The sequence below is a fragment of the Lagenorhynchus albirostris genome, chromosome 6, assembly GCF_949774975.1.
Source record: "Lagenorhynchus albirostris chromosome 6, mLagAlb1.1, whole genome shotgun sequence".
NCBI lineage: Eukaryota > Metazoa > Chordata > Mammalia > Artiodactyla > Delphinidae > Lagenorhynchus > Lagenorhynchus albirostris.
The window spans coordinates 78,645,218-78,671,094 of NC_083100.1; the positions used below are offsets into that span (position 1 = coordinate 78,645,218).

A 25,877-nucleotide genomic window follows, 5' to 3' on the forward strand; every position below is an offset into this window, starting at 1 on the left:
TGTCCTGTTCCTGATCTTAGTGGAAATGATTTCAGTTTTTCACCATTGAGAACGATTTTGGCAGGGGGTTTGTCATATATGCCCTTTATTATGTTGAGGTAAGTTCCCTGTTTGCCAACTTTCTGGAGGGTTTTTGTCATAAATTGGTGTTGAATTTTGTCGATAGCTTTTTCTGCATCTGTTTGAGACGATCATATGGTTTTTATCCTTCAGTTTGTTAATATGGTGTATCCCATTGATTTGCGTATATTGAAGAATCCTTGCATTCCTGGGATAAACCCCACTTGATTGTGGTGTATGAGACTTTTAATGTGCTGTTGGATTCTCTTTGCTAGTATATTGTTGAGGATTGCTGCATCTATGTTCATCAGTGATATTAGCCTCTAGTTTTCTTTTTTGTGACATCTTTTTCTGGTTTTGGTATCAGGGTGTTGGTGGCCTCGCACAATGAGTTTGGGAGTGTTCCTCCCTCTGCTATATTTTGGAAGAGTTTGAGAAGGATGGGTGTTAGCTCTTCTCTAAATGTTTGATAGAATTTGCCTGTGAAGCCATCTGGTCCTGGGCTTTTTTTTGTTGGAAGATTTTTAATCACAGTCTCAATTTCAGTGCTTGTGATTGGTCTGTTTATATTTTCTTTTTTTTTTTGCAGGTTCAGTCTCAGAAGTTTGTGCTTTTCTAAGAATTTGTCCATTTCTTCCAGGTTGTCCATTTTATTGGCATATAGTTGCTTGTAGTAGTCTCTCATGATCCTTGGCATTTCTGCAGTGTCAGTTGTTACTTCTCCTTTTTCATTTCTAATTCTCTTGATATGAGTCTTCTCCCTTTTCTTCTTGATGAGTCTGGCTAATGGTTTATCGATTTTGTTTATCGTCTGGAAGAACCAGCTTTTAGTTTTGTTGATCTTTGCTCATTTCCTTCATTTCTTTTTCCATTAATTGTGATCTGATTTTTATGATTTCTTTCCTTCTGCTAACTTTGGGGGTTTTTTTGTCCTTTCTCTAATTGCTTTAGGTGTAAGGTTAGGTTGTTTATTTGAGATGTTTCTTGTTTCTTGAGGTAGGATTGTATTGCTATAAACTTTCCTCTTAGAACTGCTTTTGCTGCATCCCATAGGTTTTGGGTCATCTTATTTTCATTATCATTTATTTCTAGGTATTTTTTGATTTCCTCTTTGATTTCTTCAGTGATCTCTTAGTTAATAAGAACTGTATTGTTTAGCCTCCATGTGTTTGTATTTTTTACAGAATTTTTCTTGTAATTGATATCTAGACTCATAGCGTTGTGGTTGGAAGAGATACTTGATATGATTTCAGTTTTCTTAAATTTACCATGGTTTGATTTCTGACCCAAGATATGATCTATCCTGGAGAATGTTCCATGAGCACTTGAGAAGAAAGTGTATTCTGTTGTTTTTGGATGGAATTTCCTATGAATATCAATTAAGTCCATCTTTTTTAATGTGTCATTTAAAGCTTGTGTTTCCTTATTTATTTTCATTTTGGATGATTTGTCCATTGATAAAAGTGGGGTGTTAAAGTCCGCTACTATGATTGTGTTACTGTCAATTTCCCCTTTAATGGCTGTTAGCATTTGCCTTATGTGTTGAGGTGCTCCTATGTTGGGTGCATAAATATTTACAATTGTTATATCTTCTTCTTGGATCGATCCCTTGATCATGATCCCTTATTTGTCTCTTGTAATAGTCTTTTTGTTAAAATCTATTTTGTCTGATATGAGAATTGCTACTCCCGCTTTCTTTAGATTTCCATTTGCATGGAATATCTTTTTCCATCCCCTCACTTTCACTCTGTATGTGTCCTTACGTCTGAAGTGGGTCTCTTGTAGATAATATACATATGGGTCTTGTTTTTGTATCCATTCAACCAGTCTATGTCTTTTGGTTGGAGCATTTAATCCATTTACATCTAAAGTAATTATCGATATGTACGTTCCTATTACCATTTTCTTAGTTATTTTGGGTTTTCTATTGTAGGTCTTTTCTTTCTCTTGTGTTTCCTACCTAGAGAAGTTCCTTTAGCATTTGTTGTAAAGCTGGTATCCATTCAGCCAGTCTATGTCTTTTGGTTGGAGCATTTAATCCATTTACATCTAAGGTAATTATCGATACGTATGTTCCTATTACCATTTTCTTAGTTATTTTGGGTTTGTTTTTGTAGATCTTTTTCTTCTCTTGTGTTTCCTGCCTGGAGAAGTTCCTTTAGCATTTGTTGTAAAGCTGGTTTGGTGGTGCTGAATTCTCTTAGCTTTTGCTTGTCTGTAAAGGTTTTAATTTCTCTGTCAAATCTGAATGAAATCCTTGCTGGGTAGAGTAATCTTGGTTGTACTTTTTTCCCTTTCATCACTTTAAATATGTCCTGCCATTCCCTTCTGGCTTGCAGAGTTTCTGTGGAAAGATCAACTGTTAAGTTTATGGAGATTCCCTTGTATGTTATTTGTTGCTTTTCCATTGCTGCTTTTAATATTTTTTTCTTTGCATTTAATTTTTGATAATTTGATTAATATGTGTCTTGACATGTTTCTCCTTGGATTTATCCTGTATGGGACTCTCTGTGCTTCCTGGACTTGATTAACTATTTCCTTTCCCATATTAGGGAAGTTTTCAACTATAACCTCTTCAAATATTTTCTCAGTCTCTTTCTTCTGCAACCCTATAATTTGAATGTTGGTGCATTTAATGTTGTCCCAGAGGTCTCTGAGACTGTCCTCAATTCTTTTCATTCTTTTTTCTTTATTCTGCTCTGCAGTAGCTATTTCCACTCTTTTATCTTCTGGGTCACTTATCCGTTCTCCTACCTCAGTTATTCTGCTATGGATTCCTTCTAGAGAATTTTAACTTTCATTTATTGTGTTATTCATCATTGTTTGTTTGCCCCTTTGTTCTTCTAGGTCCTTGTTAAAAATTTCTTGTATTTTCTCCATTCTATTTCCAGGATTTTGGATCATCTTTCCTATCATTACTCTGCATTCCTTTTCAGGCAGACTGCCTATTTCCTCTTCATTTGTTTTGTCTGGTGGGTTTTTACCTTGCTCCTTCATCTGCTGTGTGTTTCTCTGTCTTCTCATTTTGCTTAACTTACTGTGTTTGGGGTCTCTTTTTCGCAGGCTGCAGGTTCGTAGTTCCTGTTGTTTTTGGTGTCTGTCCCCAGTGGCTAAGGTTGGTTCAGTGGGTGGTGTAGGCTTCCTGGTGGAGGGGACTAGTGCCTGTGTTCTGGTGGATGAGGCTGGATCTTGTCTTTCTGGTGGGCAGGGCTGTGTTTGGTGGTGTGTTTTGGGGTGTCTGTGACCTTATTATGATTTTAGGCAGCCTCTCTGCTAATGGGTGGGGTTGTGTTCCTGTCTTGCTTGTTGTTTGGCATAGGGTGTTCAGCATTGTAGCTTGCTAGTCGTTGTGCGGAGCTGGGTCTTAGCATTGACATGGAGATCTCTGGGAGAGCTTTTGCTACTTGATATTACGTGGAGTTGGGAGGTCTTTGGTGGATCAATGTCCTGAACTCGCCTCTCCCACCTCAGAGGCACAGGCCTGACACCTGGCCAGAACACCAAGGCCCTGTCAGCCACACGGCTCAAAAGAAAAGGGACAAAAACAGAAAAGAGAAGGATGTTATTAAAATAAAAAATAATTATTAGAAATTTAAAAGTAATAAAAAAAGAAAGAAAAAAGAGAGCAACCAAACCAAAAAACAAATCCACCACTTATAACAAGCACTAAAACCAAGAAAAAACGGATAGACAGAATATTAGGACAAATGGTAAAAACAACGCTCTATAGACAAAATCACACAAAGAAGTGTACACATACACACTTACAAAAAGAGAAAAAGGAAAAAAATATATATAATTGCTCCCAAAGTCCACCGCCTCAATTTTGGGGTGATTCTTTTTCTATTCAGGTATTCCACAGATGCAGGGTACATCAAGTTAATTGTGGAGATTTAATCTGCTGCTCCTGAGCCTGCTGGGAGAGATTTCCCTTTTTCTTCTTCGTTAGCACAGCTCCTGGGGTTCAGCTTTGGATTTGGCCCCGCCTCTGTGTGTAGGTTGTCTGAGGGTGTCTGTTCTTTGCTCAGACAGGACGGGGTTAAAGTAGCAGCTGATCAGGGGCCTCTGGCTCACTCAGGCCAGGGGAGGGAGGGGTACGGATGTGGGGCGAGCCTGTAGCGGCAGAGGGCAGCGTAACGTGGCAACTGTCTGAGGCGAGCCATGTGTTCTCCCGGGGAAGTTGTCCCTGGATCACGGGACCCTGGCAGTGGTGGGCTGCACAGGCTCCCCGGAAGGGAGGTGTGGATAGTGACCTGTGCTTGCACACAGGCTTCTTGGTGGCTTCAGCAGCATCCTTAGCATTTCATGCCCATCTCTGGTGTCCGCACTGATAGCCACGGCTCCTGCCTGTCTTTGGAGCTCATTTAGGCGGTGCTCTGAATTCCCTCACTTCGCGCACCAAAACAATGGTCTGTTGCCTCTTAGGCAGGTCCAGATTTTTTCCGGGACTCCCTCCCAGCTAGCTGTAGTGCACTAGCCCCCTTCAGGCTCCGCTCACGCAGCCAACTCCAGTCCTCTCCCTGAGATCTGACTTCCAAAGCCCGAGCCTCAGCTCCCAGCCCCGACCCGTCCCAGCGGGTGAGAGACAAGCCTCTCAGGCTTGAGTGCTGGTCAGCACCGATCCTTTGTGCGGGAACCTCTCCGCTTTGCCCTCTGCACCCCTGTTGCCGTGCTCTCCTCTGTGGCTCCAGAGCTTCCCCCCCGCCACCCCCCTCTCCACCAGTGAAGGGGCTCCTAGTGTGTGGAAACTTTTCCTCCTTCACAGCTCCCTCCCAGACGTGCAGGTCCCGTCCCTATCCTTTTGTCTCTGTTTTTTCTTTTTTCTTTTGCCCTACCCAACTACGTGAGGAGTTTCTTACCATTGGGGAAGTCTGAGGTCTTCTGCCAGTGTTCAGAAGGTGTTCTGTAGGAGTTGTTGCACATGTAGATACATTTCTGATGTATTTGTGGGGAGGAAGGTGATCTCCAGGTCTTACTCCTCCGCCATCTTGAAGGTCTCCCCTCATTTATTTTTAAAATAAGTTTATTTACAATCTGGTGACAACAAAGCTTGTGTAATCTTCAAACAGAGAGCTTCTGAATATATGAGTTCACTTTTCCGGGTCTTAGTTCCTTCATCTTTAACCCGTGCTCCCCGGGGCACGACGGTGCATGCACAAGGCCACCCAGTGGTGACGTGCTGACTGCCACCCCCGTCTAGAGCAGCACCAAGGGCCCTGCGGAGGCCGAACACACGAGGGCGCACACTGGCTGAGCGCAGGACGACGCAGGGTCTGGCCAGGCGCAGGGGCCTATTTTCTTTTTTGTATACATATACAAGCTTTATTTTCTAAATGGTTTACAAGATGCAGACACACATTATTTATATATACGGGGGGAAACATGTTTTTAATGAATAGGAAAATCTGAGCCTACTAATCATTTTATACTAAAAGTTATACTAGGTGACTATCAGTATTTTTCTTCTTCAAGTTCAAATACAAAGAAGATTATCGTAAGCAGCTTGGCCATCACATTGGTGCCCGAGCGATACATGATGACCCAAAGATGATGTGGTCCATGCATGTGGCCAAGATCCAGAGTGACCGGGAGTACAAGAAGGACTTTGAGAAGTGGAAGACCAAGTTCAGCAGCCCAGTGGACATGCTGGGGGTGGTGCTGGCCAAGAAGTGCCAGACCTTGGTCAGTGACGCGGACTACAAGAACTACCTGCACCAGTGGACCTGCCTGCCCGACCAGAACGACGTCATGCACGCTCGGCATGCCTATGACCTCCAGAGCGACGTGAGTACTGAGGATCATAATGCCGTGCAAAGGTGGGAAATCAGTGAATTAACACCCCTTGGATAAGTGGCACCAAACTCACCAGCCCCTGCAAGTGGGGCATAACATTTCTTCTTTTCCTGTGAGTGTTAAATGTCAAACCCTCCAGACCGAAAAGGAATATTGTCTGATACCCTGCCTGTCCACCAAACTACGTTTTCAAGAGTGTTCTTACTTTATTTCAGATCCTTCTGATGAAAATGCTTTCCCAAACCAGAGATAAATATTTATTGGCTATTTGTATCAACAGAATATGTACAAGGCAGATCTCCAATGGCTGAGAGGCATCGGCTGGGTTCCCATTGGCTCTTTGGATGTGGAACAATGCAAAAGGGCAACTGAAATTTTGAGTGATAAAATCTATCGCCAGCCTCCAGACAAATTCAGGTTTACCAGCGTGACTGATTCTCTGGAACAAGTGTTGGCCAAGAACAACGCCATCACTATGAACAAGGTGAGGCTTCAGAGTTCAGAGAACCAAGGTAGGACTCCTAAAGCTAAACCAAAGGAAAAGAAGCATGATCAGGAGAAGAAAGAAATAGAGCAGTGAGCAACAAAAGATATCTGTCTGTTATCTATCTATATCTATCCATATCTGTCTACCTAATGTCTATGTCATTTATATTTTAACATTTACTTCAGTAGTTATTTCGTAGTTCTGATAAAATGGTACATTTTTATGGAAAATCATCTCTGCATAAAAGATATTCTGAATTTCCTTTTGTTAACATACAACTCAGAGTATAAGAAGGCACTCATACATATCTGTTCTACTATGAACTGGTTACTTTACTTGAAGATACGTGTAAAATACATAATGTGTATAAAATACGTAACCTTTTGTTATTTCTCTTTATAAAGTTCTTGTGGCCTTGAAGTTTCGATTAACAATACACTGAAGTTTTTTCCTGATGACATTTTATATTTTCCTTGCTAGCGTTTATACACGGAAGCCTGGGACAAAGACAAGACCCAGATCCACATCGCACCAGATACACCAGAAATTACGCAGGCAAGAGTGAACAAAATCAACTACAGTCAGGTGGGAGCAGATGCTAATTCTATGACATTTGCATGGTGTTTCATATTTCAGTTAATCCATTCCATGGTGATGTAATACTAAATGACAACTTTGTAAAGAATGTCTTTTCTTGCTCCGTGTGAATACCAACTCTTTCATTTCTCACTTACCTAAACATCAGTCTTCAAGTAATACATATTATCATTTCGGAAGTGCAAGTTATAAGAATGAATGATTTAAGCAGTAACCAGAAGATTAATTAGACCTTCCTCTTTTATTAATTTAAGAAATTAGCAATAGACCAAAATACATTTATCTTCTCCTTATGCTACATAGCTGTGCTAAATGTATTTGCCACATATGACTGATTTTTCCTAAATTGTACTTTAGGGTCAAAATTTAAGATTTTTAATGTAGAAGATTTAAGACAAGGATTAAAATCAAAGTACAGGGCTTCCCTGGTGGCGCAGTGGTTGAGAGTCCGCCTGCCGATGCAGGGGACACGGGTTTGTGCCCCGGTCGGGGAAGATCCCACATGCCGCGGAGCGGCTGGGGCGTGAGCCATGGCCGCTGAGCCTGCGCATCCAGAGCCTGTGCTCAACAACGGGAGAGGCCACAACAGTGAGAGGCCCGCGTACCGCAAAAAAAAAAAACAAAAAAAACCCCACAGGACTATCAAATAACACTGAGAGACAGAGACAGAGAGGATCTGTCAATATATAAATATATTAGCAAGCCCATTTTCTGTTCACTTTCTGTGAGCATAGAGCCGTGTGCCCCCATAGCCGAAGCACAGATGTTTAGGCTGAGAGGTCAGTCTCCTCTAGTGCAGGAGTCCCCGCCCAATAGGTCGTCATCCTGCCTTCGCTTAAGTGTTCTCAGTGACGAGGTGCTTATAAATCTCATAAATCAACCTATTTGTTCTGGAAAGTTCCTTTAGAAGATGCTTTTCATGTATGGGGTCAATGGTTTCTCTCTGTAGACCCACGTAATCCTCTAAGACCATGCAGAACCAAACTGTGCCAACTCCATAGGCACTGTGTGCCTGCGCTGCCACTTCACCCCAGGTTCTCTTATAATCCAAGCATCCCAAGCTCCTGGGCATTCCTCACATGCCACCCCTGCTGGAATGTGACTCTCAGAACCAAACAAAATCCTGCGAGTGAGGAATGACTAGTGTAGGGTACAGCCGACATTGCATTTCCTCTTCTGGACATTTATCCTCCATTTCTGCACTCTGTGCCTTGGGGCTCCTTGGGGCTATGTCAGTGCTGGGGTGCGTGGGACTTGGGCTCAACCAAAACCCTAAGACAACTTACATGGGCTTAAACTAGGTTTCCTCTATCTTGTATTTATACATTTGGCAACTTAAATCTCAGTTCAAAGATTGACATTTATCTCTCTGCATGTTTTCCTTAGAATGAGCCTATTGGTTTAAGCCTGTGGAGATTTTTGTGACTCTAAGATTCTGTCAGATGATGTATTAGTTATTTCTTCCAGCTTTGTGCTACCAGCAAGGAAAATATTGTTTCTTTGACAGCATAAATCAATAGCGTGTTACTCTTCTGCAGAATATAACTGAGAGAATTTAGATTGACTAGCCACCACCTTAAGTCATTTTATTTTTCAGGGGTGCAAACTATAATTTTAATGCTTATATAACTAGCTCTTAATTGTCACCCCAAACTAAAATTGTCAAGTCCCACTCTGAAATCAAAATTAAGTGAATTTTCAGCTAAACCTGCACTATAGGTCCCATAGTGTTACAGGAAAGCGTGTGCTATATGAGCAGATATTTTGAGAGACAAAGGGTCCCTGTAACTAGCCACTCCGCATTTCTGGAAGTGTCAACTCTGTCTTTGCTGCAAAAGCTCAGAGATGTTGTATGTTGCCCCTGGTTTGAAGAGGCCCAGGAAGAATGCCTGAACCGATTGCCTAACCCGCCTGGTCTGCTTTCTCTGACTTTTCTCTGTCAGTTTAGTTCATTTCTGTTGTGTTTCTTTCTCATTTAGGATAGGAAGCTACAATGCAAATTTGATGATGTCACTCTTCCTCAAAGATTGTTGTTGGTTTCCCTTTTCCTATAGAATTAAGGATAAAGTTATCTTAGCACCAGGCCTTCATAGCCCGACTCCCGATTCTTTTCAGTTCTGTCCTGCCACTTCCTCTGACACTGCCCGCCCCCGCCCCCCCGCCACCGCCGCTTGACGCTCCTGCACTTTCACTGCCCCGTACTTTGATTCATGGAAGTTCCTCTGCCCTTGACCACCATCTCAGTCTATTGAAACCATATTTATCACTCAGGGTCCAATGCCAAGGTCATGCCCTCTGAGGAAACTTCCTGATTTTCAATTCAGAATAAATTGCTCCTTCCTAGAGCTCGTTCTTTTTTTTTTTTTTAAACATTCAGTCTTTTTTTAAAAAATATTTACTTATTTATGTATCTATTTGGTTGCGTGGGGTCTTAGTTGTGACAGGTGGGCTCTCCAGCCGTGGCTCGTGGGCTCCTTAGTTGCGGCAGCCAGGCTCCCCAGCTGCGGCCCCAGGGCTCCTTAGTTGCAGCTTTCTGGCTTCTTAGTAACAGCATGCAGGCTCCCCAGCTGTGGCATGCAAACTCTTAGTTGCGCCATGCATGTGGGATCTAGTTCCCTGACCAGGAATCAAACCCAGACCCCCTGCATTGGGACCGCAGAGTCTTGTCCACTGCATCACCAGGGAAGCCCCGTGGAGCTCATTCTTAATAATATGGTTAAAGCACCTTTCGTGGTCTGACTTTTTGGCAGCTTGTTCCGCAGGTTATCAGTCTTTCCATCAGTTCTCCCAGAAACCCTGAAGATGGGAGAGGCCTCATATTCATCTTTGTTTCCCAAGTACCAAGCACAGTCATGGCACAGAGTCAGTGCAGAATAAATGTGGATCAAATGAGTGTCCCTTCTGTCCACATTTTGCCACCTTAGGCCCATGAGTTTCAGCTTAATTTTTCCAGTTCTTTCCAAAACTGATTCATTGTTATAACTAAAAGTTTTAAAACCATGAATAATATCTGTATATGGTTAATGTAACATAAGTTTTAAAATAAAAAAAACAAAGGTGCCATATTCCATATAGGTATCATGTTTAAGTCTCAACTTCAGCCAAAACCACAGAAAGCTTAGAACTCTCAAAAGTGACATTATTACAGGCACCTACCCGTGTAGAACTTGGTGAATTATTTTAGTCGTCTGTCATTTTTGGATATGAATGTCAACCTGTAACTCATTTTGTTTTTGCCCAAATTTAGAGTCTGTATAAACGCGCCAACGAAGAAGCAAAGAAGAAAGGCTACGACTTGCGAAGTGATGCCATACCGATTGTGGCAGCCAAGGCCTCCAGGGACATCATCAGTGATGTGAGTTGTCAGTTTTACTTCTAGTATGTGGTCAGTCTGAAGTGACATTTTCACTGAATTAAATCTTCTAAAAGAACTTTCCTGGCCCTTTGGAAGTATATCCTGATGTATTTGTGTAGGGTTTTTCAAAAACCTAGTTTTGAGGGAAATGAAAAATTTGATGTTTACAGAAAAGTTTTATAGCCACTAAGTCACAGTATCTTCAGTGAAAGCGGATCCACCAAGAACAGAGAAAGATCCATTCATGTGGAATTTGTTAGAGTGTAGCTGTAGGCTTGGAGATGCTTATATAAAAATTGTCACAGTGCTTATAGAAAGTGTGACTCATAAACTTAAGTTCTCCCAGTGAGAATCAGGGCGTAGCTTTATACAGCATTTTAATATACAATATTCAAAAAATGCATATGACACTTGCCATTACAATTCACCCTTGTAAAATCATGAAAAGAAGGCAGTTGATCAGTGCCAGACTAGCCCAAACTTGCACCCTTAACACTAGCTACTGGCTTGTGGCTTGTGACTCCCAGAATAAAACCATCATCCCTTCCTGGTACCTCAGGGAATTCTTGAGGAACAGACCACTGCTCTAAAAATGAAGACCCACTATTTGGGAATATGGTAATATGCTGCCCTTTATTTTGGAAGATCATATTAGTGACTCACTTTAGTTTACGTACGTTGTACCTTTCCTACAAATGGATATATGCCAATAATAATATATAACAAAATAATAATAACCAAGAAGTGTTGAGAAATCTGTGCTAAGAATGTTATATGCATTATGTCACTTATTTTTCATAATTACCCTAGGATGTAAGATTGTGATTATCCCTGTTTTATGGGTTGCTTAAGCAACTTGTCTAAAATCAAACTCTTAGTAGGTGATGGAGTTGAAACTCCAAGCAACCTCATTCCTTCCCACTGTACTATATTGCCTCTGCTGACTCGTTTATACTTTCTCACTCAGTTACCTTTGAGACTAGAAGCATGTATTTTGGATAATTGGCTCGGATTCCAGGACAACGTCTTTGGACATGGAATAATAACAACACTGTTGGTCCATGAGAGATGAGAACCCATGACTTTATTAGGAGCATGCTCTAAGCAACTGGGCTGCTAGGTCAGCTTCCCTAGTATAACCAGTTTCCAAAATGATGCCCCGATTTGCCACCACCACTGAATGCCTGAATCCATTATGAAACAGGAAATTCTCTTCTGTTGCTACTGCAAGTAGTCCTTGACCTTGACTTCATCCTCAAAGGAGCCAGACACTCATTTTACTACTTATTAAACACATCTTGTCACCAAGTGCATCTCTTTTCTGATGTACTTTTAGTGCCTAACCCATTTCTCCAAGTCCCTTGGTCCACATGGCCTCTCCACTGTGTGCATTTGCTGCCCCTGGAACTATTCCTTGTTACCAGGCCATAGGTGATTTGGGGTATACACTACAATTATATGAATTCCATCTATTTTATTACCTCTATAATCTTCTAGGGGAAAGGTAGGATATTGCCTTGAGTTAGTGCTTATTAGCAAAAGTCAACGTACAACAGCGATATAAGCAAGATGATTTTGTACGGGCTTGTGACCTCTACGGGCTTAAAATAAAAATCTAATTTGTGCATTTTCATCTCAGTACAAATACAAAGATGGTTACCGCAAGCAGCTTGGCCATCACATTGGAGCCCGGGACATCAAAGATGACCCGAAGATGATGTGGTCCATGCATGTGGCCAAGATCCAGAGTGACCGGGAGTACAAGAAGGACTTTGAGAAGTGGAAGACCAAGTTCAGCAGCCCAGTGGACATGCTGGGGGTGGTGCAGGCCAAGAAGTGCCAGACCTTGGTCAGTGACGCGGACTACAAGAACTACCTGCACCAGTGGACCTGCCTGCCCGACCAGAACGACGTCATGCACGCTCGGCAGGCCTATGACCTCCAGAGCGACGTGAGTACCACGTCCGTAACAGGGCTGTGTGCGGAAATAACTTGAAGCATATGAACGTTATCCTTTGTAAACAATCCACTGGCCTACTCAAGCTAGGATTTCTTGGTCATCAAATGAGATTTGAATCAGAGTATAGTTTTATTGCTTTATTGTGGATACATTACTAGGCTTTATAAGGAAGTGAACTTTACCAACTGGACCTGGACTTATAAAAATAAGACTGGAATTAAGCAGTGTTAGAGTTCAGGGTCCAACACAGGAAGACGTTTTATTTTATTCTTTTAAGGGGGAAAGAAATAACACATTTTTATTTTTAAAAATTACTCAAATTTATTTTTAGCTTCCTTGCAAAACAAATGAGGTTATCATTAGCAGAATACTGCTACAACACTAATCGTTGCTCTTACGAAATAAAAGAAGTCACTGTGTCTGGAAGCTGTTGGGTCATTCCATTGACACTTTGGCCTCTCAGCACAGCTCTCTTTGTGGAGAGGTCATGTGGTAATGACAGAACCGGTACCTATTAGAAACAGAGGCAGCATCTCAAATCTGGGTGTGACAAGCACATTTCCTGCAGCATATATTTTATAGACATTTAAAGGAATTATTAAGCATTAGAGGACTTTGGAGAATAACATGAATTAACCATAATTATACATTAAATGGCTGTTCCTAGAAATTGTACAGCCTACCTGTGGAAACTCCCACATTTGTTCTGTAGCTTTCCACAACATGCAGAACCCTGTGTTTTGCAAAGAAAGGCTTTGCCTGCATCTGAAAGGTAGTTAAAAACGGTTAATGTCACCCATAGAATGACAGCATTGACAGACTGCTTGCCTCTGTCTATTTGTCAAGTGCCTTTTTGAGATCACCTCCTTCTCACGGTGACACGGTCTTAATAATGTGGGAAGCATTCGAAAGTTAAGAAGCACTCCAGAGGTGTTAAATGTTATTGTTTTCATTCTTGCTGTTGTTATTTAAGGGGCAATAACTAGTCAGCATAAGGTGGTTCCAATAGGCTTTTAGTCTAGACAGTAAAATAGCTGTCTGTATGCTGTACTTAACTGCCGTTACAGGTAAAATCCTTCAAATGATCTGGGCAAAGGTCCAATGCCACCGTTGTGAAGTAGTTATGAATGCCTAATAAGTACACAAAAGTCTTTAGCAGAAAAAATGACTTAAAGTGTTAAATAAATATATGGAAAGACAATTCTGGAAAGGAGTTTGTGCTTCGCAGCCTGAGGATTTGGTGGGGAAGAGACGGGTTCTGGACCAATAAAGATGGTGATTTATTGTCCTGAATCTTGGACAGTGTTGAAGTAGTCAAAGGTCTGCCTCAGGGCTTCAGAGGTTCTATGTCATTATTATATTTTAACTTCTCTTTTTTGTTGTGAAACCAAGAGCTTTACAGATATTTTGAAATATAAGAAAAAATACACAGAAAGCAGTAAGAATCCAACATAATCCAACCACTGAAAAAGCCCACTCCTGCTCATGTAATTTATATACAGATTGTTTTATGTGCTATTTTTTCGTTATTGTTACATTAATGACATTTCTACCAATCATTGATATTCTTTAAAATGTGGCTTTTAATGGCTGCAGAGTGTTTCATTTGACTGGACCTAATATTTATTTACTGACAGCCTGTAGGTCGACATATGTGTGGTTTCTCTCACTTTGGGTTGGCATTCTTTTCCTGTGTACACGAGCAGTGAACATCCACTGAACTGGCTGACAGAAGATATTCATTTGGATTCCTCCTGTCCTAACAACCTGAAATATTCTATCATTTTTTGGTTACATTTTTGGCTCGTTTTTGAACATACTTCCTCTGTTAGTCTGCCTAACACAGGGAGCCAGTTTTCTACGAAACCAACAAGAGCAACAACCAGAATTGTAACTTTACTATCGATTCTATTTTCACGTTGACCCTAAATCTTTCAGTCTTACTGAAGAGTTCCTGCCTTTTTCCTCCTCACAGAACGTTTACAAGTCTGATCTCCAGTGGCTGAGGGGCATTGGCTGGGTCCCCATTGGGTCTGTGGATGTGGTCAAATGCAAGAGAGCTGCAGAGATACTGAGTGACAACATCTACCGCCAGAGTCCAGACAAGCTGAAGTTTACCAGTGTGGCTGATTCTCTGGAACAGGTGCTGGCCAAGAACAATGCCATCAACATGAACAAGGTGAGCCCCAGCTGCCTCAAGCTTCTTCAAGATGCCAAAAGAGGTTTTTAGACTTTAGTGACTAGTGGAGTTAAAATTATCCATGCAGGTGTGGGGTCACGTTTACCTCCTAAATGATGTACTTGAAATCCTCTAAGTACTTTCTATTATCCCTAGTTGTAACCCTGGTAACTATCATTAAGACAAACCTCCAGCTGAATACCTTAAATCCTAGTGTGGTTAATTTTCCTAATTAGATCAGTAACATTCCTGCTTTAATTGGCTTTTTGTAATTCCTATTTCAAATGGTTTTCTTTTTTTTTTCAAATGGTTTTCTATCAACATATTCTTTGATAGCACTTATACACAGAGGCCTGGGACAAAGACAAGACTCAAGTTCATATAATGCCTGATACCCCGGAGATCACGTTGGCGAGGCAGAACAAGCTCAACTACAGTGCGGTAGGGGCAAAATCCTGGGGGACCACGCTTGTTTTGTTGTTATTGTTGTTGTTATTGTTTGTCTTCTACACTTTTGTGGATATTCTCGGACCTCAGCTATCATGGTACGTGCAGCTCTGCGATATGAACACTCAGCCCATCCAACCTTTCATCTGTGGGTTGAATATCATACGCTATAGGATTCCAGGGGCAAACTGAAGTCACATTATCTTTTCCATTTATGGTTTTTACCAGTGTGGGTCAGTGGAACTGAGGAGTATTTTTGGCATTTCCAAGGCGTAGGATAACCAGATATAATACTAGCTCATTATTTATATGAAACCATTATTTGTTATTTATCTGAAATTCAAGTTCAGCTGGGCATGCTATCTTTTTATTTGCTAAATCTGGCAACCCTACCAAGGGGACCTCTAATAATATGCACCTCTTTCCCACCTGGATCCTGAATAAAATTGAGAAGTAAAACAAAGGAGTGGAACTAGAAGTCAAAATCTCACATCTCTTACTACTAAAGTTAGGTTCAAGTACACATTTGTATGAGAGCCAAACAAACCTGCTAAGTGAACCCCAGAATTAGGTTCCCCATCCAGGCACAGGCCACACTGGAGCAGGACAATCAGCTCTACCTCCCTCAGGGGAGAGTCCTGCTTCGCACAGAGAAGCAGAGGAGGGCACTGGGCATGTTCCTAGAGGGAGGAGGTCAGAGCTGAGCTGGGCATGCCCTGCTATCCCATCCCTACCAATTAGATACATCAGGAAATCACTGCACCTCTCCAGGGTAAAGAGAGTAAAGGGGCAGAGATGAAATAATCGAGCTCCTTTTATAGAAAGAGAACCTCAGGCATGGGGAAAAAGTGCTCTCCATTAACAATACTGATTACTATTTTTTTTAAGTAAAATGCAGTTTTATAGGTGAATGCTTTACTGATATGATCCAGCCAAAAATTAGAATCATAAAGTTGTGATTATAGTCAAGTTAACTATGTTTTAAATTGTACTTTAATTTTTTTCTCATTTGTTTTTTTAAACATCATAAGATATTACATGATTTTCAAAAATGTTTAAGTGATAAAGAACTAGGTAAAAGTATATAAATATATATTTTATATACAAATGAATAATATTAAACACATTGTTCTGCAATTTTTTCATTTAGAAATACGTATAGATTGATGCTTTGCCTATCAATCTATATTACATTAACATTAACATAGATTATATTAACATTAATATTATGTTATGCATAATGTATCATAATCTACATATTATATATATTAATCTATAGTGATATAAATAATAGATTACTCTATCAATCTATGTTAATGCTCATTGATATATTTCATTTGTTTCTAACGCTACATAGTTTTTTTTGGTAAAATATAATTTATTTACTGCCCAATATTGCTAGAAAGTTAGATTGTTTCTGGAGCCTATCCTTTTTTAAATTTTGTGATATGTCACCTGTTAGACTCCAAATTGTTGCTATCAAAACTTTGCTTTAAGTCTGACTTTGCTTCTATAGGCTCTGTATAAACTCGCCAATGAAGAAGCAAAGAAGAAAGGCTATGACTTGCGAAGCGATGCCATCCCGATCGTGGCAGCCAAGGCCTCCAGGGACATCATCAGTGATGTGAGTACCAACACTCCACATGTGTACATGGCTGGATGGGGGTGGGACAGAATCAGTATTACAACAGCAAGATACATCCTGGTGCCAGTTAAAGCACATTTACTGTGCTTTAAATGAAATGTTTTTCATTTCAAAAGAGCTTTAATAATTTAACTCCAAAAGATTTTAATATTCAGGTCCCATATGCAGAGGGGGTATCCTAAACTTCAGTTAAAAAATGGAATTTGAATCTACATTTGTTTATATCTGTAACTATAAGGCATTCATCTGCATATTTTGAGCACATAGAAATAAGAAAATGACAGAAGAGTTGGGGAAAAAGCTTGGGTACGTGTATTGGTTCAGCATAAGAAAAAGATCTGCTACAGCCAGGTTCAGGAAAATTCACCCTTCCCCAAACCTGCTCTGGATTCTTGCCAACCCTTTCTTTGAAAAATTGCCTTAAGTGCTTCCTTTGAGTTCTTTTTAAATGAAAAAAGAAAAAAAAGTTTTATAACAACCAAAACCAACAAAATAGCCTGATTTCTCTTTCCACTGTCTCCGAAAGAAGTTCCTTTGGTAGAGAATTCAGACTTCAGTAAATATATGCTAGGATTTGTGTAATTTTGTTGCCTGAAGTGGAGAGAAGCTAATCCAGAGTCAGCTCTTACCATCGCCAACAACAAAACACTTTCTTGTAGTTATATAATCTGTTTTTTCTCCTCGCGGAATCCCAATAGACCTCACCCAAATTTGGTGTCCAGTAGAGCCGGTATACAGGATGGAAATGCAAGCCAGTCTATTTCAGGAGTCCTGTGAAAGTTAGCAGAGCCAGATGTGGGAGAGGCGGGATGGGCAGGGGAGTGAAAAGTTTCCTCTGAACTCAGGAGTTGTTCTAAAAATCATGTGTAAAACTTCTGGGTTAATGATTTCACTGGCCCCAAAAAGATTAAAAAAATGGCAGTTTACAACTCCAACTGATTCTGAAAAGTGCTGCTGCCTTTATTTCCAGAGACTTAGTGTCTGCAAAGCATAGAACTATGAAGTTTGGCCTGCTCCCCATTAGAGTATTGCTGTGAAGTCTCATCAGAGTTTAGGATGAGGAGATAAGTTGATATTCAGATGATTTATTTCTCTGCAAGAATTACCAATTTTAAAATAATGAAGTTTTATATTAATAGGACTTTTAGCCCTTTTCATTCATTTTTATTTTAAAAATGACTACTGTTATTTCAGTATAAATACAAAGATGGTTACCGCAAGCAGCTTGGCCACCACATTGGAGCCCGGGACATCAAAGATGACCCGAAGATGATGTGGTCCATGCATGTGGCCAAGATCCAGAGTGACCGGGAGTACAAGAAGGACTTTGAGAAGTGGAAGACCAAGTTCAGCAGCCCAGTGGACATGCTGGGGGTGGTGCAGGCCAAGAAGTGCCAGACCTTGGTCAGTGACGCGGACTACAAGAACTACCTGCACCAGTGGACCTGCCTGCCCGACCAGAACGACGTCATGCACGCTCGGCAGGCCTATGACCTCCAGAGCGACGTGAGTACTGAGACTCCTTAAACACCACTGTTGACCATGCTCATGACGATAATACATAGTAATATGCAGATAATGGCCTAGGATTAGGTAAAGCCCTCAGGAAAAAAATAACGTTTTTTCCTCTTCACCTTTAATTTACTGTGCCTTACTTTTCTTTTAGAGAGAACATAATACCATGAACTATATCCAATTGGGCTTCATATTTTAAAAGACATAGACATGAAGTTTGCCTATCCACTTTTTCCAGTCCTTTTCATTCATTTTTGAAATCAGGAGTCCTAACAGCTTCAGTAATTCTTGCTTTTGTGTTTGGTCTCACCAGAACATTTATAAATCAGATCTCCAGTGGATGAGAGGCATTGGCTGGGTCCCCATTGGGTCTGTGGATGTGGTCAAGTGCAAGAGAGCTGCAGAGATACTGAGTGACAACATCTACCGCCAGAGTCCAGACAAGCTGAAGTTTACCAGTGTGGCTGATTCTCTGGAACAGGTGCTGGCCAAGAACAACACCATCAACATGAACAAGGTGAGCCCCCAATGTGGGGGAAAATAAAACAGGGCTGTATGTCCTTGAGAATATCTGTTACTAATTAAGTTAGTCCTTTTGTTTGTTTTATCTAGTTGCCATCCTGTGTATGGTGATTTGATTGAGTTCTGTATTGGGATTCCCCAAGTATATGTGGGAATTTCTGCTTTGACATCTCTTGTGAAATAGAGTTAGGAGTAGGACAGCTGTTTGGTGTTTAAATTGTTTTAAGTCTATAACAGTTATACATGTTTGGTATCAAGGTTCCTTTCTCGTTGGGTACTTATCTAAGTAAGTATAGAACAAACAAGTCAGGTGCAAATCTTCATAACCTTTATCAAAAAGAAATCTAGAGATGGCATATCCAGGTAAATTTGCAGTTAATAAACAGACAAACAGACGAAATCATGGGAAGAATTTGTTGATACAGCCTCAGTACATATGGACGTGTATACATGCTTGGAAAATACTTGCTTTTAATTTAATTGGAGTGGAGGTGATCTTGTAATGAAACACACACACATTTTCTTTTCATATCTTAGTCTACACTTATATTTAGTGACAATAATATCTTGTAACATCAAAGAGATTGAAGAATGTTGATATACAGCAGACAGCCCAGATAGTCAGAAGGCTGGCTTTCAACTTTGTCATGATCTCTAAGTTGGAAACCTCTGTTTACAGCAAACATTGTTGTTCTAATTCATTAACCTTTTTATCCTTCACAGCACTTATACACAGAAGCCTGGGACAAAGACAAGACCCAAATCCACATGATGCCTGATACACCTGAAATTATGTTGGCGAGACAAAATAAAATAAATTATAGTGGGGTAAGACCATTTGTTTTGACCTGGCCACGTTATTTTGCTGATGTAGTAGAAAGGTCAGAATTATGGATTTAATTCTCATGTTGACCAATTATTTATTTATTTTTGCCATAACCTACCCTGAATATATGTATCATTATATTCAAGAATAGTTACAGAAAAAATTAACACAACATTGTAAATCAACTATACTTCAATTAAAAAAATACATAGGGAAATGGATAAATACAAAAATATCTCCATGTCAGGAGCGGGGTGAAACTCTCAAAGTCAACTATTAATGATAGAATCATATTGTAATTTTAATTAAAAAATAATTATTGCTATTTATCAGATTAGTACTTACTTCAAAATTTGTTCTATGAGTTTTTCTTTAGTTACCTCATCTGTAAAATGAGATAAAAATGTCTATCGAAGAATTTTTGTGGTGGCTCAATGGGGTAGTGTATATAATATGCCCAGTGTAGAGCCTGGCATACAGTAGCTGCTTAATAAACTTTAATTTCTTCCCTTTACGCTCAAGTCACCGTGAAGATTAGATTTATTTAATATGCTCAAAATAACTTCAGTTTATTTACAAGAACAGAAATAAAAATTCTTAAATTCATCCATCTCAAAATTGCCTGAGGACAATTAAAAAAACATTTTTTTTTTACATACTATCTCCAGCCCCACTAAACTTGCCATCACAAATCTTTGCAGAATAGAAGTACTGCCGCAGAAAAAGCTTCTTGCCCAATTGTTCTTGCCAAAGTCAAGACTTATCTGGTTCATTCAAGATGAATATTGATTTCTTACATGTTGTTTTGTGTCTTCATTAAACAAAAAAAAGGCAGACTTCCCTTTAGTTTGAGAACATTGGAAATTTTAAATACTCATTTTCAAGACTTGACCATATTATTATTTTACCCATTAATTACTTTTGCCTATCATAATGTAGCCCTAAAGAAGAGGCATGACAAGTGAAATGAAGAGGAGACGATTTCCTTTTGTCTAGCGTTATAAAACAGACCCAAGGACAAGCCTGATCACGAGGATTTGATTGACCTTGGCTTCAGTCATTTTTGAATGAACGATTTTTCTCTTGGCCACAGAGCTTCTCTGTTGGACTATCTTTTCCCAGACATTCTGCCTCACCCCAGGCAGATGAAGTTAGTTTCTATCCCAAAGGGATAATGCTTTTAAGCCTCTCCCTTTTGATAAAATTAGGTCAGATGAGGTAGGGTATTTTCTTTTCAGACTGCTGAGAGGAAATTGGGCTATTTTTTTAATTTCTAAAATTTTCATCTGGATTTATTTCTTTAAAATTGCATGATTATGTTAATTCCCTAAAGACTGTCTCCTGAAGATTAGATTTCAAAACGGCCCACCTGAATTTCTTCTCAACCCGTTACGAATGGTACCTTCATTCCGTACTTAGCTCAGTAAAGTTTAACAAAACAAAGTAACTATATCTTATTTTTTTTCTCTTAAACTCTCATCTACCTATTCTAGTTCTCTTGGATAAATAACGTACCAAACATTCTTTAAAACGTAGCCTTGATGATAATAAAAGTGTTTTCTTTGAAGCCGTGCATCTTTTTCTAATGTTGAAAGAATGAAAAAATTTTGTTTGGCCTGAAGCCGGAAGATGATTCAAGCACATTTTTTCCCACCTATACATAAGGATAAACTTGAGAATTTATTCTTCAAAGGAAAAATATAAAGTATAAGAGTATTTGACTCTAGTTACAAAATGAATATTTCTAGAAAATTTTTTTAAATTAATTAATTTATTTGTGGCTGCATTGGGTCTTCATTGCTGTGCTCAGGCTTTCTCTAGTTGCAGTGAGCAGGGGCTATTCTTTGTTGCAGCGTGAGGGCTTCTTATTGCAGTGGCTTCTCTTGTTGCAGAGCACAGGCTCTAGGCATGAGGGCTTCCGTAGTTGTGGCACATGGACTCAGTAGTTGTGGCTCGCAGGCTCTAGAGCGTAGGCTCAGTAGTTGTGGCACACAGGGCTTATTTGCTCCGCAGCATGTGGGATCTTCCTGGACCAGGGCTCAAACCTGTGTCCCCTGCATCGGCAGGCGGATTCTTAACCACTGAACCGCCAGGGAAGTCCCTAGAAATTTTTAAGAAGAACAAATGCCCTTGGGACTTTATCTCAAATACATTAAATTTATTCTTATTTACTTTAGCTTTACCTTGTAAAATCTCAACATGAAAAAAATGTGAATTGTCACACGTTAATAATCTACATTAAAAACATTTAAGGACATCCTTCTCAGACTCTAAATTCATTTAAAAATTATTAATAACAAAGCACTAAATTCTTGTAATGGTTCACAAGCAAAAAAGACTGAATACTACTGGTATAGATGATTTGTTTAATGCCATGGTTTTCAAGCTGTGTTCCCATGGAATACCTGTGTTCCACCTTCTGTGTACATCTGTCCTGCCACAGAAACTGAACAGTGGGTATGTCCCAATTCATAAAGAAATTATTATAATTTCATCAATTTTGTCCTTTTGTCTCATAAATATCTGGTATCTGCTATCCCTCTGTCTGCTAGCAATTTCTGGCAATCGACAAAATGAATAGAGAGCAAATCAATATTAACAAAGATGTTCAGAAACAATGGATTATCCTCCGTTTAGCACTGTTTGAATACAGGTACATGCTCATGATGGTAGTGTTGTTGTTATATAATCATATTCTCTGCTAGTAAAATTGGTCCTAATTCAAATTTTCAGTTAAATAAAGTCATTTCTTGGTTATTTCATGAAAAGAATAAGTGCTGAGCCATCCAAGCACATTTCAGAGTTAATGACAATGTGTAAAATCTAGAAGGATTTATCCAAGGAAAAGTTGTGTTAGACCTGCTGAAAGTAAAATTTCAAGTTAAATAAATAGCTTGTATATGTAGGAAGTAAAAGGAAGAAAGAGACTTTTTTTTAAAATTTATTTAAGGCTAAACATACTAGTGTTCTGCATCCAAAAGTAGTCTTCCTTTGACAGAAATACATTTTTAGTGTGAAAGTGAGCACTGTATCTAAAAGCTACTACTTCTTCCTTCAGAACCTCTATCGCCAGGCCATGGAAGAAGCCAAGAAAGAAGGCTATGACTTAAGAAGTGACGCCATTCCCATCGTAGCTGCCAAGGCCTCCCGGGATATTGCCAGTGATGTAAGAGTTGATCACATCCTTACGTTTGTTACCAACAGGCCAGCCACCTGCATAGGGAATCACACTCTTGGGACACAGCTGGAAGTCTCTGTAGTCATCATCCATCTTAACTGCCTTCATTGCACAAGCAGATAAATTGAGGCTTTGAGACAGTAGGTAACCTGCCCAAGATTACAAGTTTCATAGAGACACACTGGGATATGGTTCCTTTGTTGCTCATCTTTTGGTCTTTGCTTAGTAAGACTGAGTGCCTTGGTCAAAGTTAAATGGACATATGTTGAGCTACTCATGAAACCTCATGAGCTCTCCTCAGGCTACACTCAAGGCAAAGATACCAATAAAGAAGCAGGCTTAACTGAGTTCTCCATGACTTGAGGAAGGACATAGGATAGCAAAAAAGTTAAACGTCTCTGCTATGGGGCCCACAAAAATCAACATTCCTTTACCCTAAAAATTAATACATCAGGTTCCTGGACAACTTAAATATTAAGAGTAAATATTAAGAGTAGCAAAATTGTCCATTTTGATAGGTTTTTCTTTTAAATCATAATAAAAATACATAACAAAATTCACTATCTTTACCATTTTCAGTATATAGTCTAGTATAATTAAGTATATTTACGCTATTGTACAACAGACATCCAGAACTTTTTCATCTTGCAAAACTGAAACGCTATGCTCATTATCAACAAAAATTATCCATTTTAAAACTACTCCTTCCAGTTTATTTGTGCAGAGGACAAATTATTTCTCAGAATGCCTTAAAAAAAAGAAAATTAATGAGCCATGTAAACAATTCCCTCCAATATGTTCTCACTTGGGTCCACTCACATGACCAACTTCTGAGAAACTGCTTGTCACTGTAATTGAGCTCATTCAGTGTTCACTTTTTGTTTTCGTTTTTGTTTTGGTTTTTGGTTTTTTTTGCGATACGCGGGCCTCTCACTGTCGCGGACTCTCCCGCCGCGGAGCACAGGGTCCGGACGCGCAGGCCCAGCGGCCATGGCCCATGGGCCCAGCCACACCGCGGCATGTGGGATCCTCCCGGACCAGGGCACGAACCCGTGTCCCCTGCATCAGCAGGCGGACTCTCAACCACTGCGCCACCAGGGAAGCCCAGTGTTCACTTTTTAATCACTTTTTTTGTGATTAAAACACCTAATTTTCTAGCATAATATAAAGGAATCAATGTGGAGTTATTCTCTATAGAGGTGTGGAAATGAGCACCGTATCTTCTTTTTTGGGTGAAAGCATGCCCCAGTGTGTAGCATCACAGCATCATGTTTGATGAAATTCCCCTGATGTCTTGAGGATTTCATAGAAAAGCATCACCACAGAGAGAGCAACTGGGACCAGCCCTTGCCACTTCCTCCTCATTTACTGGGTTCTTTTCTTTCAGTACAAATACAAAGAAACTTATCGTAAGCAGTTGGGTCACCATATTGGTGCCCGGATGATACATGATGACCCCAAGATGATGTGGTCCCTCCACATTGCCAAAATGCAGAGTGACCGTGAGTACAAGAAAGATTTTGAAAAATATAAGACCAGGTTCAGCAGCCCAGTGGACACGCTTGGTATCGTTTTGGCCAAGAAATGTCAGACCTTGGTCAGTGATGTGGACTATAAACATCCTCTGCATGAGTGGACCTGCCTGCCCGACCAGAATGATGTCATCCATGCTCGGAAAGCTTATGACCTCCAGAGTGATGTGAGTACCCCCAATGCTGCTTCTGCATACTAGTGTTAACAATAATAATAATAACAACAGCAACAATAATATTAGTGCAATAATAATAATACAGTTAGCATGCCCTATTGAGAGTAAAATAAAATAATTAGGATATATCTCATATTATTATCTCTAGAACACCACATTACACACTTCATATTTTGTGATTTTGAAGATGAAAATAAAGGCAAGAGTTTTTTAAAAATCTCCCATCATAAGAAAAAAAAAAGTGTAGGTATGGTGATCATTTCGCAATATACACACATACTGAATCATGATATTGTACACCTGAAACTAGTATATGTCAATTATATCTCAATTAAAAATGCAAATCAAGAGCGTGATTTGTAAAACTTAACATTACTATGTGTTGAAACTCACAACTATAGTTGAATTTCACCTCCTTTCCCTTTAAAAAAAAAAAAAGGCAAAAGTTTTTGTGACTGCAACACTTACACAGCATTGGTCTAAGTATGCAGTCTTTTGGGGAGCTATTAGAACACATTTTCCAAAGCTAAAGAAACTCTGCTCTTGTGTAAAAAGTCTTGTAATACCCTCAAGGGCAGGACTGTGTTTTTACTTTTCAAAAAAGATCTTTCATCATTCCTAGTACAATCCTCTGTGCCAAAAAATGCTTAGGAAAAAAATGTACTCAGGATTCAATAATGCTTCTGAATGAGTGATTGTGATGGCAGCTTTACCTGTTCATCAGTGCTTTTGTGTTTCTCTAGTATGATCCATTTTGTGACTGTGAATCTGAACAATTAATTAATAAAAGTGTTTCTTGTTGGTTGATTTGAAGAATTTGTATAAGTCAGACCTTGAATGGATGAAAGGCATTGGCTGGGTTCCAATTGGCTCCGTGGAAATAGTTAAAGCCAAGAGGGCCGGAGAGATACTGAGTGATAACATCTACCGCCAGCGTCCAGACACACTGAAATTTACCAGCATAACTGACTCCCTGGAGCAGGTGCTGGCCAAGAACAACGCTATAAACATGAGTAAGGTGAGTCTTCACTCCTCACCATTGGGTATAGGAATTTACCATAGAATGAAGTAAAAATTCTGACATGTTACTACATTTTAAAGATTCCTATAGGATTTACAATACCTTTTAAAATGATTTTCCCATTATAACACCATAGTTACTTAGTAATACTTCAGAATAGTAAACTGATGTTAAAAATACCATATGCTGTAATTATTTCACAATTATAGATATTAAATTCTGCAACTCAATTATACTTTTCAGAACTGTTAAAAAATTTTAATAAGAAACAGTAAAAACTCTGAGTCAATGAAAAAGTGAGCTAAATACTCTTGGAAATAGTAATTTATCTACATGAAAGGTAGGAATTTATGCAACTTTAGTAATTTTATTTCTACTTTGTACAGAAGAGAGGTGACTGGCACATAATCAAAAGAAAAACTGAACTCCAAAATAATTTTTCTCATTTTTTTTCATAGCACTTATATACTGAAGCCTGGGACAATGACAAGAAAACAATCCATGTCATGCCTGATACACCAGAAATCATGCTAGCCAAACTCAACCGAATAAACTACAGTAATGTGAGTAAACTACTGATCATA

The 25,877-nt window shown here is 39.6% G+C and overlaps 1 protein-coding gene across 34 annotated transcripts in view; it reads left to right on the plus strand.

Moving 5' to 3' along the window:
- Positions 1-25,877, plus strand: part of NEB (nebulin) — a 226,748-nt gene that overhangs the window by 99,474 nt on the left and 101,397 nt on the right. For 33 of the 34 annotated variants that reach the window (XM_060152928.1, XM_060152894.1, XM_060152905.1 and 30 more), the window contains exons 62-76: positions 5,533-5,844; positions 6,134-6,337; positions 6,821-6,925; positions 10,185-10,292; positions 11,932-12,243; positions 14,228-14,431; positions 14,768-14,872; positions 16,395-16,502; positions 17,718-18,029; positions 18,352-18,555; positions 19,284-19,388; positions 22,445-22,552; positions 23,952-24,263; positions 25,087-25,290; positions 25,752-25,856. In XM_060152928.1, the coding sequence (XP_060008911.1) occupies positions 5,533-5,844; positions 6,134-6,337; positions 6,821-6,925; positions 10,185-10,292; positions 11,932-12,243; positions 14,228-14,431; positions 14,768-14,872; positions 16,395-16,502; positions 17,718-18,029; positions 18,352-18,555; positions 19,284-19,388; positions 22,445-22,552; positions 23,952-24,263; positions 25,087-25,290; positions 25,752-25,856 (2,808 nt within the window). The remainder of the gene's footprint in view (positions 1-5,532; positions 5,845-6,133; positions 6,338-6,820; positions 6,926-10,184; positions 10,293-11,931; positions 12,244-14,227; positions 14,432-14,767; positions 14,873-16,394; positions 16,503-17,717; positions 18,030-18,351; positions 18,556-19,283; positions 19,389-22,444; positions 22,553-23,951; positions 24,264-25,086; positions 25,291-25,751; positions 25,857-25,877) is intronic. The other variant, XM_060152925.1, reaches the window with a different exon arrangement.